The 16,983-nt window shown below is 43.1% G+C and overlaps 1 protein-coding gene across 1 annotated transcript; it reads left to right on the top strand.

Moving 5' to 3' along the window:
• The first annotated feature begins 268 nt into the window (after window positions 1-268).
• Window positions 269-12,724, top strand: LOC118831859 (oocyte zinc finger protein XlCOF26-like). Its single transcript, XM_036739328.1, has 5 exons — window positions 269-337; window positions 3,241-3,367; window positions 5,219-5,377; window positions 7,574-7,726; window positions 11,662-12,724. Exons 2-5 carry the CDS (start codon window positions 3,268-3,270, stop codon window positions 12,375-12,377), a joined length of 1,128 nt encoding a protein of 375 aa, XP_036595223.1. The 5' UTR covers window positions 269-337; window positions 3,241-3,267; the 3' UTR covers window positions 12,378-12,724.
• The last annotated feature ends 4,259 nt before the right edge of the window (window positions 12,725-16,983 follow it).

The following is a 16,983-nucleotide window of genomic DNA, read 5'->3' as shown; positions in this document are numbered from 1 at the left end:
TACTCTCCTCGGGGTTGACAAAGAGCCATTAATACTGCGCCTTGGTTCAGTAGCTTCACCGGATTCGAACCCGAGAACCCGCTCTTCCTTTCATCGAGTTGCATGGCAGTAACATAATGCCCTCCAACGTCCTGATGGCCCTCTTCCAGCAAGCCTGCGGTTTGTCAGTGTCTTTTTTTTTTTTAATGTGCTGCCCAGAACTGAAAACCAGGCACTTAGTAAATGTTTTCAATCGAACTAAACCGCGCGTGCCACGGCCAGCAATGAGTCAGGGCTACGGGGAAAGGATCCAAGGGACGGGGAGAGGACCGCTGGAGACTGGGAGAAAACCGCAAAGGTGACCATCATGGGGCGGCTGGAAAGGAAGGTGCCCGGAGGACAGCGCAGCCCCGAATCTGGGCGAGAGCTGCCCCTTCCTCCGCAGCAGGGAGGGAGAAAGATCACGCGGAAGGGCGCAGCGGCGAGTGCAGGCTAAGAGAAGCCCGGACGCAAGGGGCGGGGCCGAGAGAAGCCCGGGCAGGGGGGGCGGGGCCGAGAGAAGCCCGGGCAGGGGGGGCGGGGCCGAGAGAAGCCCGGGCAGGGGGGGCGGGGCCGAGAGAAGCTCGGGGAGGAGGGGCGGGGCCGAGAAAAGCCCGGGCAGGAGGAGCAGGGCGGGGCCGAGAGAAGCTCTGGGAGGAGGGGCGGGGCGGAGCGGAGGGAGGTGTTCCCTCTCCCGCCCTCTGGCGGTGCTGTGGAGGTGGAGCTTGGGGAAGGGGCGGCTCCTCTGTGCGGCCGGCGGGGCGCGTCCCCGAGGCAGCTCGTGGCCCAGAGCACGGCGCCCCTGACAGCTGGGCCGAGCTCGGCGCTCCGTGCTCCCGGCCGGAGGAGACCCACAGGCCATGGCCCCGGGGGCGCCTGTTCCGGTAAGAGCGGCCGGGGCCGGGCCGCAGAGGCCTGGGGCGGGGGAGGCGGAGCTCTCGGGAAGGGTCTGCGGCCTGCGGGAGGGACAGCTCCCGGCCTTAGGGGCCGGCACCCGAGGATCTCAGATCCCGAACTGGAAGGGACCTGGGGAGGGCCCTGGGAGAAGCCATCGAGGTCTCACCGCTCGTTTTACAGAGGGAGAAACTGAGGCCCAGAGAGACAGAGTCACCCAGCTAACAGCACCGAGCTGACTCGGGATTTGAACCCAAGCCTCCCTAATCTCTGTCCCAAACGGCCTCCTGGTCCTGGGCTCCGAGGTGGGGGGACAGAAGTGCGGGGAGGCCGAACACTTGCAGCCGCACAGTCAGTCCACAGACATTTATTAAGCGCCTACTGTGTTCCAGGCACGGTGCTGCTAAGCTCTGGGGATACAAAGAAAGGCCCTCAAGAAGCTCAGTCTAACAGGGGAAAACAACCTGCAAACAAGTGTGGACGAACAAGCCACATAAAGAATAAATAGGAGAGAATCGGGAGACGCTGGACTTTAGAGGGGCTTCCTGGAGAAGGTGGGGTTTAAGCGGAGACTCAGAGGAAGCCGCGGAAGCCCGAGGCAGGGACAGGCAAGGACAGCGGTCCAGGGAGGGGGAACAGTCGGGGAGAACAGCCTCTGCATTGAGAGACCTAAGAAGACTGCAAAGACGGGAAGGCACCGATTTTGAAGGGCTTTAAAAGCCGGGCAAAAGATTTATATTTTATGATCCTGGAGGTAACAGGGAGTTTCTGAAGCTTCTTGAGCAGGGGAGTTACACGTGGTCAGAACCGAGCTGAGAGCACTATCAGACTGGAGACAAGAGAGACTTCTGGCCTGCAGACCCGCCTTCAGGTTATTTCAGTACCAGAGCTGTGGCAGCATCGGAGGAGAAAGGGGGTCTCATATATGCAATCTGCTAGGAAGGTAGTCTTTGATGACAGATGGCATTTAGGGGTGAGAGTGTAAGCACAGGTGACCCTGCACGGTAACAGGAAGCTGAGAAGAGGGGAGCATTGGGGAGAAAAGAGGATGGGTTCTGTTTTGGGTATGTTGAGTTTAAAATGTCTTTGGGACAGCCAGTTCAGGTTGTCCAGTAGGTACCTGGAGGTGTGAGATCTCAAGAGAGAAGTTTAGATTGAATAAGTAGAACTGTGAATCATCAAAACAGAGATGGTAAGGAAATCTTTGGGAGCTGAAGAAATCAACAAGTGAAATGGTATAGAGAGAGAAGAAAAGAGAACCTAGGACAGAACTTGGGAGACTCCTGTGGTTAGAGGGTGGGTCCTGGATGAAGATGCAGCAAAGGAGACTGAGGAGTGGTCAAGGCAGGCGGGAAGAAAGCCAAGAGAGAGCAGCAGTCATGAAAACCTGGAGAGAACAGACTGTCAAGGAGAGGATAATGATGAACAGTGTTAAAAGCTACAGAGAGGTCAAGAAGGATGAGAATTGAGAAAAATTTGGCAGTTAAGAAATTGGTAATTTTGGAGAGATTAGTCTTGGTTGAATGATAAGGACAAAAGCCAGACACAGGTTGTAGAAAGTTTATCCACTAAAGAGAGGCAAGATATAGTTCAACACCTAACTCAAAGATTCCAGTGGTGACAGTTTACTGGAGAAGATGGGATGGGATGGGATGCAAAGTATATGTAGAGGGAGAGGACTGCCTTTGCAAGGAGAAAGGCCATCTCTTCATATGAGAAAGAGGTGAAGGACATGGCATCTTAGTGAGGTGAGATGAGAGAAAAAGTAGACACTCTCAGCAAATGGCCTCAGTGTTTTTCAGTGAAATATGAAGCAAGCTTCTCAGCTGAGAGAATATGGAGAAATGGAGCCATGGGAAGTTTGAGGAGGGACTACAAGTGAGAGCCCCTAACTTTGGGGAAAGGGAGAAAGGTGAGGGGTCACCATTTCTGTGCTCCAGGGGCAAAGGCTCAGCAGCCCCCAGGGTTTGGGGATTTAGAACAGGAATGGAGCTGGAGATGGTCATCACTTGCCAGAGAGGTCAGGTGAAGTTCTCAGGTTATCTCCCTGCAATTCACCTCAACAAACCTTTCTCAGAGTGAATTGACTTTGCTTAACCATTTGCTGCCCATATTGTTGCTACCACACACTTGGGAAGAAAAGCCTGGCAGTCTTGGAAGATGAGCACCCAAGGGCTTCGCCTTGTCAGCTGTGATAAACCTATTTAAAATATACCCGGTAGGAATCAGTTTATAGGATGTACCTTGTGTGAAAGAAATGAAATAGAGAAGGATATTTTCTGAATTGGTGATGCAAAGTGAAAGTATGACTCAAGCTTGTGGTTCCAGGTGGCTGTGACCTTTGATGATGTGACCATGTATTTCACGGAGCAGGAATGGGGGACCTTGGAGGAATGGCAGAAGGAGCTTTATAAGCATGTGATGAAGACCAACTATGAGAACTTGTTCTCACTGGGTAAGATGTTTTCATCAGGAACTCTGAGGGTGTCTTACAGAATTAGATACTGGAATAGACCTCCAAAGATCATCCAGTTCTTTCATCCGCAACCTGGAAGTTGCTCTGGAAACCCTTTCCTATTTCTCTTTATTTAAAGATTTTATTATACCTTTTGTTTTTAACACCAGTAATTTCCCAGTATTGGTACTACCTTCTCTTGTAACAAAGAAAAACAGTTAAGCAAAACAAACCAACAAAATGACTTCATATGCAGTATATGTAACATTCTGCTCCCTTAGTCTTCTCCTTATTTACTGAGTGGAGGGAAATGTATTGTGTCATCTGTTCTCCTGAATCAAGATTGAACATTGCAATTAATCTGAATTCTACATCTTTTTAATGTTGCTTTGATTTATGTAATTGTCATTTTATATGTTGTTCCCCCAATTCTTTCTACCATTTCTACAAGTTTTCTGATGTTTCTCTGAATCCCTCCATCTGTTCCTTATTTTTTATGGAGTTTTTATTTGTTCAGCTGTTCACCAATCAATGGGTACCTGTCTTGTTTCCAGTTTTGTGTTAACACAAAAACTGGTACTCCAAATCTTATATATGGGATAAAGTTCACATTTTATAGCCTTTGTAAACATCTTTAGACCATAATGACTAGATGGATAGATAGTAATATAATTCAACTCAATAAACATTAGAAGTATAAGATACAATGCAAAAAGGAGAGAGTAAACTTTAATAGCAGCCATCATTATTTAGTTGAAATGAAACACCCAGAACGGGAAAGGTTTTTTCACTGTCCCTACACAGGCTATCTTGTTAGTTGAACCTGGCCTCCCTGTCACTTCAGCTCTATGAATTGTCCTTTACACCCTATAGCATCTTTTTTTCCCAGTAATGTTTACTGAGCCTGGCTAATATTAATCTCTGCCAACCATGGGGTCTCAGGTGCTATTGCAAATCATCTCACTGCTTCTCATTTCTGGGTTCTTAAGATACCTACTAACAAAAAATGGCAACTCAAGTTTTCTAGCTTGTCATGTATCTTTTAATTTTCCCTTTTAACATCTTTAGTGCATAGTAACTCACAAAAATTTTCCCCAATGTGTCCAACAAGAATTCCATATACCCCTTGTGTCAGCCTATCACAGCACAATGGAGGAACATTAACTCCACTAGGCAGTTGGTAGATCAATGCTTGTTTCATGCCACTTTATTAAATTCTATCAGGAATACACAGCAATATAAGATACAATATGTTTTTGTCCTCAAGGAACCTGTTTAGGGAGATCATTAATAGATATAAACATATAAAGACAAATAACGATACAAAAGACCAGTAACTGTTTGCTACAGCAATGAAATACGCATCAGGAGGCAGTACCTGATTAATTGTCAAATACATATTATAAGTGCAGCAAATGTACAGTGAAAGAAGAAATAATTGTAGTCTTGAGCACGCTAGAAAGGGTACACACAGGAGGATAGTCAGGTTTAAAATATGTATATATATATTTGATGAGCAAAAGGCCAAAGAGGATGTAAAATGAATCGTGGCCAATAATTGAGCCAAAAGATATTTCCTGGCAACTAAGTTACTATGAAGGAATTCGAAAAACAAAAATAATCATAGCTGATATTATTCAATCACTGAACCCAAAGGTAAGAACTTAACTAATGGGCATCTTAGAGCCAAGTAGGTTGGGCATCACTCTAGGAACCTAATGCTAGGTGCACACAATCATTCTTTTTTATAGCACCATGAAGTCCCCATTTATTATAGGTGTTCTCAAAACTTGTGCTTCTAGGACTCTTAAGAAAAATAAATTTAACTGCTATTTTGTGACCTTTGTCCAGGCTATGCCATTCCCAAACCAGACTTGATAACCCAGATTGAACAAGGGGAAGAGCCATTCATCAGAGATCCAGGACACCTGGGCACGAGAGAACTGGCCAGTGGTTCCAGGGCTGATGAGCATCCTGACGTGAAGAGTACACAGGGGCAGCTGTCTTCTGGTGAGTAAGAAGAGCTAAAAGGATGTCACGTTCAGATTCTCCTCCTTCTGGGACTTCATTCATCCTTTCATGTCCAGCTGAGCTGGGGTTTGGTGTCAGGGCAGGGCTGGGCTTCAAGGGAGCAGGTAAAGAGATCAGCCGTCCAGAACTCGAGACCCCAAACAACTTCGCTGTCATGTGGGTCATATACACACAGGAGCTCCGTCCTGTTTTTTTGTGATCAAGAAACCCAAGATTCTGGAGTTTGAGACAGAAAAGCAAACCTGTAAATATTACCGTCAAATGTTAGCCTCAGGAGAACAGATTATATCATATACTGTTAGCTTCATTACTGATTTTCTAGTTGCATAGAATTTAAATTCCTTTTAGTGATCTTTTTTCATTTATATTGTCATTGTGTTTATTCTTTTAGTTCCATTTGTTTAACTCCACATCAATAGATAAAAATCTTCTCTTTTCCCTGAATTCCTCATAATCAACATTTCTCAAATTCAGTATAATTCTACTACATTCATATACTGTAGGGGTATTTTTTAAGCCATTCCCCAACTGATGGGCACCCACTTTGTTTGCAAGTTTTTTGCTACCACAAAAAGTGCTAATATAAACATTGGTCACACACACACAACCACAACCTTTATCTAGCACACCAAACAAGGATTGCATACATCTTTCCTTTTCTAGCATACCAAACAGGAATTTCATACATCTTTCCTACCCACCTATACCAAACGACTAATGTTTGACATTCATTTGATAAGCATGTGAAGAACGCTTTAAATTCTAAAGATATATGGAAGTGTGTATGACCAGAAGTATTTATCACCATAAACTACATGGTATTTTTCAAAGAACTTGTCTATTTAGGGATACCCAAAATGTAAACAAGTAGGACATAAGCACTTGAAAATGCAAATAGCAATTCACTACATCAGTGTAAGAGGGTTCAGGAGGCAATGCAATGATTACTTGCCAAACACATCTGTGCAGTAATAAGTGCTGTAAACATGCAGGACAGGTAGAGAGCACTGTTGTCTAGAGTGGACTCTGGAAAGGCTTCACAGAGGAATCAGGAAGTTTTCAAAAGCAGGATTTGAGTAAAAAGTGGCAGAAAGTCCAAAGAGGATATAAAATGAATAATAACTGATAATAGCCAGAAAATTTTTGGTCACCTTCATGGTAACAATTTTGGGAAAATATAAGCACCTTGTGCATAGAGATTGTTTCCTTCATTGTATTTGTATCTGCATGCCTGTCATGTAGTAAATTAAAATGTCATTTAATAAATACTTGTTGATTTGATTAAGATAGAAACTAGATTTGAAGGGATTAAGATGACAATGTGAACCATGGCAGTCTCTGCTTATCAGATTCCCCATCTCTAATACCGCCTCCCAGTTTTGAAAGCCTAACTCAAAGCCCAAATTATTTTTCCACCTATGGTTTATACTTTACAACTTATCTTCATAGACTGTCTAGGAACAACTTGGTGTAGTAGAAACTAGGCAGGACCTAGAGCAGAAAGAATTAGGAAACCCAAGTTCAAATGGTAACTCCATTATAGATGGTATGGACCTTGAACAAATCGAAATTATAGCACGTCTATGAGCCTGTTTCCTCATCTTTAAAATGGGGATATAATGCCAGTTTCACAAGGTTGTGGAAAATAGAATGTTTTGAAAACCTTAAAGCGCCATTTAATTATGAATTGGTGGGGGGGGAGGCAATGCTGTTTCTTAGTTCTGAACAACACAGTCCCATCCTGTTGAACCAAGGGGCGATGGCAGGTGCCACTAAGAACACTGTTGGGAACATTTGAGCTGAGGTCAGTTACTTTCAAAGCATAGCAATTTGAAGATTTGTTTCAAAGCATTTTGAACCCCCTCAAGTTGGTCTCTAGGAATTCTTAAAACAAAAACAATTTTATTAAATTTTATTAAACTTAAAAACAGAGTCATTAAATCAACATAAACTGCACAGTCCTTTTAGAAGTGTGGACAACGTGGAGAAACCAAACAACTCATTGGTAACTATGAGCCAAATGAGTTAGACATCACTCTGCTACAGTGTGAGCAGGCGTATTCTGCTTTATAGCACCCAAACCCCAGATTTGTGTGTATGTGTTCCTATACCTTGTACCTCTAATGTAAGCTGAAGGAAAAGGAAATTAATTGCTTCTTTCCGGCCTCTGCGCAGGCTGTGCCGTTTCCAGACCAGACTTGTTAACCCAGATTGAAGAAGAGGCACTCATCAGCAATCAAGGGAACTTGGAAACAAGAGACTTTGCAGTCTGCTCCAGTGATCATGAACATCTTGACTTGAAGAGTACAGAGGTGCAGCTGTTTTGGGGTGAGTTAGAAGTGGAACTGAGGATGTTCTGATTCTCCTCTTCCGTGGACTTAATAAGTCTTCCTTTCATGATGGGCTGAGCTGGAGTTTGAAATCAGAGCAGGACTGAGCTTCAGGAGATCTCATGAAGAAACCACCTAGTGAGGGCTACAGACCTAAAACAATACCACTGGACACTGAACTTCTCTTAAGTATACCTAGATGAGCTCTCTTCTGTTTTTCTTATCATGATTGGGAAATCTGAATTCCTGAGTTCTTAGAAGTAAGATGAAACCTGTCATTGGTTGAGGAGGCCAATATTCAACATCATGAGTAAAGATATTACTTCATTTTTAACTGCTGCTTGCCAATAAATAAATGTCAAGAACTCTACAGAGGATAAGATTTAAGATTCTGCTCCCAGAAGAGGAAGGATCAGCTTCCTAGTTAGCTCTATAAGTTAGGAAGGAGAAACCACAGGTTTTTTTCACCTATTAAGTTAATGAGATTTCTACCATCTTTTTAGTTATCTAAAATAAGCATACTTGAAACAAAAAATAAGATAAAAGTCCTAAGATAGGGCTAATTGTATCCATTCCAGAACAAAAAGATTGCACTCTTATCTGATTTTCTTTCCCAAGAGTAGGTTCACCACTTCCAGTAAACAAAGTTTTCTGTTGGAAGTATTTGTTCCAACATGAATAAGAATTTGGAGAAAGAACAATCTCAACAGACCTTGACTTGGAGCACAGTTTTGAATCTGGCCAAGTAGGGAGAAGGTAGAGAGTGAGTTCTTCCTGATCTTTCTCTTCTCATAACTGTTAGGCTGCACAGCCTTGCAGAAAGAGAATTATACCCAGGAGGACCAGGGTGACACTGCCTGTCTACCTCTCCATTTTATCAGCTGTGTGACCCTGGGCAACTCAATCTCACTGAATTTCGGTTTCTCATCTATAAATAACAATGATATTTCGATCCCACACAAAGTATTATGTGTATAATACCTCATGGGATTATTATAAACATCAAATAAGATAATATATATAAAATGTACTACATAAAGTACAATGTACATGTCAGTTATGACAAAGTGTGTGGAAAGGAACTTTACCTCACTATATGAACATGAACTAGGCCTGTTGTTCATAAACACTCTCCATGCCTTCATGTCTTCCTTCAGGGAAGAGGATCTATGAATTCACACACTTGAAGCGTGGTGTATCAGAGCCTTATGTCCTTTGGGCTGTGTCTCTACTGGTTATGTGCATCCAGTTTAAACTTTGTCTAAGCAGTATGATTATATTTGGTTGTGTTAATGAAGAAGTGGATTGAAAGAAAGAATGATAGCTTCACTGGAAATGAAATTTGAGAGAACAGGGCAGGGAATTTCAGTACATGCCAAGTCAGAGTCTAACTTTGATAGGGACATGGAGAGGTAAATTCAAGAAACATTTAAAATGTCCTACAATAATACAGAGCTTTGTAGTTACAAAAGACTGTACAAAATACCATTTGGTTCACACAGCCATCTTGGTCTTAATCCAGGTGAAGCTTAGAGTAGTCACACTGCTCGTTCATGGAAGACCTTTACTCCTCCTAAATCCATTTCTTTCCCTCCCCATGAGCTCCAGTCCCTCCCCACCTCCTGTACTTTCTCAGACTATTACTCCTTTTTTAATTCCACTCTCCTCCCTTCAGTCTTAACCCTATAGTTAACCAGTTCAACTCCACATTGTCCTCCACACACACAATCCCTTGAGCCCTTCACCTGTTGTCACACCAAAACTTTAAATTGTTTGGTCATGCTCCTCTTCCATTCCTCCTCATGTGTTGCTGAAGGAAGTCACGCAGCCATGATAACCAGGGCTACTACAGAGCTCTAGCCTCAACTAGGCCCTCACTGCAGCAAGGAAATCCTTTTACTTCATTCAAAGTGTTTCCTTCTTTCGCTCCAAACTTTCTGTTCATTCCTCAATCTCTCAGACTCCCTCCTAACCCCACCATCTCACCCAAGCACCTCACCACTTACTGTACTGAAGAAATTAAGGCCATCAGCTCCCTCTTCTCCCCTTCTCTTTCTCTCCAAACCCCTTGACGATATTCCCCCATTTGCTTTCCCTTGATTCCATTTTTTTTTGATAATGAGGTGGCCCTACTAACTAATGTGACCTTTTTTTCCATCCCCTCCTGTCTTCTCCAGCAGACTACCCCTACTGTCATCTATTCTCACACTTCCTAATCCTCACTTTCTCCCTATCTACTGTTTCTTCCCCTGCTGCCTCCAAACATGTCCAAGTCTCCTCAGTCATCAAAAAAAACCTTCACTAGCCCTTATGGTTTCCTCCTATATCCCTCCTTTTTTCCCAGCCAGAGTCCTAGGGGAAAAGTGTCTATACTTGTTACCTCTTCCTCTCCTCTCGCTCCTCATCCCTTTGCAAACTGGCTTCTCACTTCACTCCACTGAAACTGCTCTTCCTAAAATTACCAGCGATCTCCTCACTTCCAATTCAAATGGTCTTTTTTTTACAGTCCTCATCCTGCTCAATGTCTCTGCAGCATTCAACACTATTGACCACTCTATCTTCCTGGATACTCTTTGTTGTTTGGGTTTTTATGACACCATTCTCTCCTACTTCTCCTACTTAGTTATTGTCCATAAAATGTGGGTATATCAGTCCTGGACCCTCTTCTCTCCACATTTTTTGTCTTTGTGACTTTATCAGCTTCCATGAGTTTAATTATCCCTGTGCAGATGTCTCCTAGATCTAGCTACCGAGCCCCAATTTCTTTCCTGAGCTCTACAAACTGCCTTTTGAACATTTCAGACTGGATTCCCATGGACATCTCAAACCCCAAATGTCCAAAACAGAACTCAGTATCTTCCCTCCCCACGGCCCTTCTTTTGAACTCAGTTTTTCCCCCTGAGGATACCACCATTCTTGAGTCTCCCAGGTTCATAACCTCAGTGTTATCCTCAAATTCTCAGTCTCCCACACCTATATATTTGATGAATTGCCAAATCTCACAGTTTCTACCTCTGTAAAATATCTTCCCAAGTGTGCCATTCTCACTACTTACACACCTACAACCTTAATTCAAGCCTGTTTGCCTCTCACTGATATATCAGTGCAGTAGCCTCACAACTGATCTCCCTGCCTCAGGGCCACTCCAGCTCCTGTCCAGCCTCCATATACAGCTGCCAAAGCTCAGAGGTTACACTTCTGTAGTTTGAAAGCTCTTCATGGCCCAGCCCTAACCTTTCTTTCCAGGTTCCTTTTGACTTCCTCCTCTTCCCTCGCTCTCCAGTCTAGCTAAATTGACCTTCTTCCCAAGCCCCACACAAAACTCCATCTCCCTTCACCAGGCCTTAACACTAGCTGTCCTCCATCCCTGGGATATTCACAGTTCTCACCTTACCTCTACCTCCTAGAATCCCTCCTTTCCTTCAAAGCTCATCTCAGACACCACTGTCTACACAAAGCCTTTCTGGATCCCTCCAGCTACTGGTGCCTTTCCTCCCTCCCTAGTTTTGTTTTTAACTGTCTTCTATTTATTGTGTGTTTATTCTAAATATTTTTAAATATGTACTTGTCTCTCCCCACAGAGTTTGAGCCCCTTTAGAGTACGGACTATTTCATTTTTTTTTCTACGTATCCCCTGAGCCTGACACATAGCAGGTGCTTAATAAATGCTTGTTGCTTCATTGATTTATTGTAGTAGGCTTCTAGATTTTAAAGTTGCAAGAGACCTCAGACCATTGAATACAATTGCCTTATTTTACAGACAAGGCAAAGCCAACCTCCCTTAGTAAATGCTGATTGATTGATGTACCCAGAGTCACATAGGTAGTAATCGTCAGAGCCAAAATTTAGACTGGGTTCTGGTACTTCAGAGTCCCTTGGATCTTCTGTAGGGCAGCCTTGAATTCCTGACTAGATCTTTGTTTTTAATTCCAGGGGATTCTGGATCTTCAAGTTCAAGACAACAGGAAAGCCATGGACATAATCTTCAAAACCAGAACTGGTCTGGGCCCTTACCATTCCGCTGCAATGCGTGCAGCAAAGGCTTCACCCACAAGTCTCAGCTGGCCAATCACATTAGAGTTCATAGGCCGAAAAAACACTTCCAGTGCACTGAGTGTGAAAAGAACTTTGCCCAAAAGTCCCGACTGCTCAGGCACCAGCGCCTACACACAGGAGAGAGACCCTTCCAATGCCCCGAATGTGACAAGAGCTTCCACCAAAAGGGGCATCTTCTCAAACACCTGCCCCTGCACACAGGGGAGAGGCCCTTCCAATGCCCAGAGTGTGACAAGAGCTTCCGAGTAAAGGGGGACATGAAGGCCCACCAGCGCCGGCATAGGGAGGAAAAGCCATTTTCCTGCAGTGAATGTGGTAAGGGCTTCACCACGCATCATTATCTCACTGATCACATCAGAATACACACAGGTGAAAGGCCCTTCCAGTGCCCAGAGTGTGGTAAGAGCTTTCGAATGAAAGCAGACATGAGAGTCCACCAGCGAAGACACAGCAAGGCCAGTTCATTCTGCTGCAGCGAGTGTGATAAGGCATTCCCCAAGCAGTCTGAACTCACGGACCACATTAAGGTGCACACCAAGAAGCAGCACTATAAGGGCCTGCTGTATGGATTGATGGATCTTGACTGGGGTTGAGAAAGAACCTATAGCAGCCAGAGTGCGATTGTGAAAGTCATAGATCATGATCTAGTCCAGATTCTACTACATCCTTGGTCATTCAACTTCTGCTGGAATATCTTTAGTAATAGGGACCTCATGACCTCATGAGGCAGGCCATTCCATCCTGGCAAAGCTCTCATTGTTGGGAAGTGTCTCCTTAGCTTGAAGCAGAATCGGGCTCTCTATAACTTCCACTTCTTGGTCATGGATCTCCAATTTTACCCAGCAGAAGGTTATCCTATCCACATCACAGCTGTTCAGTACAATCTGGCCAATAAAGTGAGTGATAAAACTGGCTAATGCTGGATTTTGCTTGTTTGTTTTTTCAAAAACAAGCAATAGCTAATAAGTAATGATGTTTGTCTTATATAGCTCATTAACTGGCTCTAAAGAGGTTACCAAGATGTCACAAATACTATCTATCCATTGCTGAAACCCCCTATTGTCCTTTCATTACTCTCTAAAAGCCAAAGAATTTCTTCCTGAAAGCTTGAGACTCACGTTAATAAACTTAAATATGAATTATCAGGCTGACAAAAATGGAAATCTTTCTCCTGCTAGTCCCAAGTCTGAATAGATGATGCTGGTGGCCATCTGGTGAGCCTGAAAGAACCTGTAGAATGTGGTTCTGAATGAACCCAATTGCTGTTGAGGCACTGGGTGATGGGATGGTTTTCCTGCAGTGGTTTATTACTGACAATAAATAGAGCATCTCTGAATCTGGGCACGTCTTTCAGGGTGAAGCTTCAGCTGCCCTGTGCAACATCTCCCCTAATTTGAGGCAGTGTCTGTTCTAGATAGAGAAGGAAGACATAATTGAAATAGAAAAAGTGGTGTTGCTCTCATTCTCAGACAGGTTCTTTGAGTATGGTGTACATAGAAATCCCAGGGGGAAGGTAGGCAAGCACACCTGAGCAATTACTGTCAACATAAAAGCTTTCCGAGCACCCTGTATAAGAGTAGGGGAACCCCGGGTGAAATACACCTGGAAAGGCTTCATGAAGCATTTTGAGCTGAGTTTGAAAGAAATTAGGAAATATTTCCGGCAAGAAAGTGTCCTGGAGAAATCTACCAAGACCAAATTTGTTTGACTGGGGAAAAGTGACCGTGGGGTACTATTGAGAAGTGAGATTTTTACAGTGGCAGAAGGACACAGAAACTCAGGTTTAGGGGCTTAGGTTTGAGAGAGGCATTAAGATTTGGGGGGGGGGCGGAGAACCAACAGGATTTGGAGTAAAAGAGGCATAAAGCTGCATTACTCCCCTGAAATGTATCAGCTTTCTGAGCATGCCATTTACTTACTCTTAACTTCTACTTCCTCAATTGAACTCTTACCAACTGGAGATAACAACACCTATAGACCTACTTCCCTGGTTTATTGTCAGGCTCAAACTATGCCTGGAAAGCATTTTGCAGCCTTCAAGAGCACTAGATAAACGTCAGCTGTTGAAGAGAAGCCCACAAACACTTGTGGAATCGAATCCTACTCCTTGCCTCTTCACCCTGGCTTCCCTCTCGTCTACTTGTAACCTGGGGCCCCTTGGGCAGAGTAAAAAGGACCACAACATCCTAACTTCCCCAAAGTTCTTAAAAAGAAAACAAACTGTCAGAGCCTAAGGTGCTCAGGTAATTATGTAAACAAAGCAATCGTAATTCATTCAGAAAATGTTTACCGAACATCATCTGTGTATTAGGAACTATGGTGTATTCAATGCACATCTCACATTAACAGTAACAGACAAGACTTTGTACACCAGTCAAGATCTCTAAGAGTATCTCTGCCTTAAATCTTCCTATACTGCGGTCCTCTCCAAATTCAGTTGCAAGATTACCGTTTCTTCAGCACTGTCTTACTCAGTAATTTCCTGTTGCCCTTCTCATAAAATACAGGCTCAGACCACCTTTCAGAGTTTACCATGACCCGGCTTCTTGCATACTCCTGAGACTTCTATTAATCCCCCATTCTGGATCATCTCTTCCTCTGCTTGCTTTGCTCACTCCTCCTGTGTCTAGGACAGTGTTGGAAGGAAGTCTCAAAATCACATTCACTAGACCCAACACAAACTCTCGCTAACTCCAATCGGATCCTAACTGATTCCCAGCATTCATTTCATTTGTTATCTTTTTGTTCTTATATTATGTTCCTTCTAACATATGTTCCAAAACGAAACACTCTTCAAACTCCAGGAATGTCCCTAATATTCAGCAGCTGACCTCTTTTCCCACTTAGCTGGGGAGCCTAAAGCCATCTGGCAAAATCTCCAACCCTCTTTGCTTCCAAACCTTTCTACACCTATACCTTCCTTCCCATCCTAAAATAGCTGTGTCTGTACCTCCAACACCATTTCACAACAAGCATTCTGTAAGTAGCCACTAAGTATCTCAGTGGAAGAAGTAACCCTCTTCCTTTTAGAGGCTCCTGACTCCTACATCCTTGACTTAACAGGAGTCCAACCTCATGAGGACAATTTTTCTCTTCCAACCTGATAGGATGAAGACCTCCCACTCCCTCGGCTTCCAGGACTAGGAAAAGGTAGTGCCATATTTTTTTACATTCTACTTACTGCCACTTATCAACAGTTGCTATGCCCAGTATCCCTTTATGACCTTTAGACGACATTCATTTAAACCATCTCTATGTCACTCTCCCATCTTAAGCGATTTTAGAAACTGGTGCAGTCAACAAGCACCTACTTGTGCCACATACTGAACTAAGTGTTGGGGATCCACAACGGAAAAGTCCCTCTTTTCAAAGCCCTTCATAACCTAGCCCCCTGCTACCTTTCTTCCTCCCCAACATGTACTCTTCAATCCAGTGATGCTGCCCTCCTGCACAAGACATGCCATCTCTTGGCTCTGGGCATTTTCTCTGGCCATCCCCCATACCTGGAACTTTCCCCTCTGCTTCAACTACTGACCTCCTTGACTTTCTTTCGGTCCCAACTAAAATCTCTTTTACTGGAAGCCTTCCCTATTCCCTCTTCATTCTAGTGCCTTCCATCTGTTAATTATTTCGTATTTATCCAGCATACAGCTTGCTTCATATATATTTGTTGGCATGTTGTTTTCCCCATTCATCTGTAAGCTCATTGGAGGCAGGGACTGTCTTTTGCCTCTTTTTGCATCCCCAGGGTTTAGCGCAGTGCCCAGATCGAAGCAGGTGCTTGCTTAATAAATGTTTATGGATTGATCAGTTGCCTAAAGGTGTTTACATTCTTTTTTAACTTTTAAAATCTGAATTTAATTAATACCAAAAAGAAACATTTCCATATACAAAGTAGAACGGAAAAAGATGATATGCAAAATTGTGAATCTATTATGTATAACTTGCTTTTTAAGAATATACAATAAATTCAACATTTTTTTCAAAGCTGTCCTATTTGTGTTTCCTTCTGAACTTGTGTTCTCTTTTATGTATTTCTTAAAATGTTTCAATGACCCTCTTTTCTTTTAGAGGGTAATACTATTAATAGCTCACATCTTCCCCACAAAATCCTTTCTAAATAAAAAAGTTCACATTTCTTGCAACAAATAAGCATAGTAAGGCAAAACAGGTCCAACTATTTACCATATCCAAAAATACATGTTAATTCTTAACCTTGGATCTATCACCTCTCTTGGGAATTAGGTAGCATGCTTCATCATCAGTTTTTTGGGAATGGTTGATCGGAGTTCTCAAGTCTTTTAAAGTTGTTTTTCTTGATAATCATTAAGGTAGTTGGAAGGGTTTTGGAATTGTGAAGAAGGCTAGCGATTAAGGAGGAAAAATTTGGGAAAACTTCTTTTAAAAAGTTAGAGAACAATTTGATTTAAGGAGGACATTCTGAAAAAGTACAGTTGAGAGTAAGAGCCCTAAGGAAGAAAGACTCAAGGAGAAAAGTAGTTGATAAACAAAAAAAAAAAGATAAGATAAAATAAAATTATAAGAGAAAGATGCTAGTGAGAGAATGAAAAGAAAGTTGAGTGGGGTTGTCTAATGGTTTAGGGGTGCTAAAGAGACAAGGTGTGATCACCTGAACTGAAATCACTCACAAGCAGTTTAAAAGATAAAAACTCAGGTTTCTACCTTAGCAAAGGGAGGAATTGGTGAGAGCTTGAGAGAAGAGAAATCTTGTTCTTCAAGCTTCCAGCTTGCAGAGAAAAGAGATGCTTTCCCATACTCTCTTCAGGTTCCTAGAGGGAAAAAAAACCTCCAGGTAGAAACCAAGATGTAGAGGAGCCAGCCCTCAATCATGTTCCTGACCCCAGCTTGGTAAATGGGAAACTTGAGGTCTGAGACTTTCGTGGCGGAGCTGAGACATTTTACTCTCAGTGAGAGGGATTATTCACTCTAAATATTATCTGGCATATATTCTCATATCTATATTTTCTCTAGATTTCTGTTTGATATCCCTTTGGATACATGGATTTATTTGCCATATATGTTCATTGTGGAACTGTCATCTGGTGGGAAAGGGAATCGTGACTTGGATACATAGCTTGGGACACTCCTTCCCCATTAAGGGATAGTGATCAAAGCACAACTTGAACCAAAAAAATTTTCCCCAGACCAGGACTTCTTAAACTTTTTCCACTCACTTTT

The sequence above is a fragment of the Trichosurus vulpecula genome, chromosome 9, assembly GCF_011100635.1.
Source record: "Trichosurus vulpecula isolate mTriVul1 chromosome 9, mTriVul1.pri, whole genome shotgun sequence".
Lineage (NCBI taxonomy): Eukaryota > Metazoa > Chordata > Mammalia > Diprotodontia > Phalangeridae > Trichosurus > Trichosurus vulpecula.
Note: the sequence above shows the minus strand (reverse complement) of the source record. Positions and strands in the feature narration are given on the sequence as shown.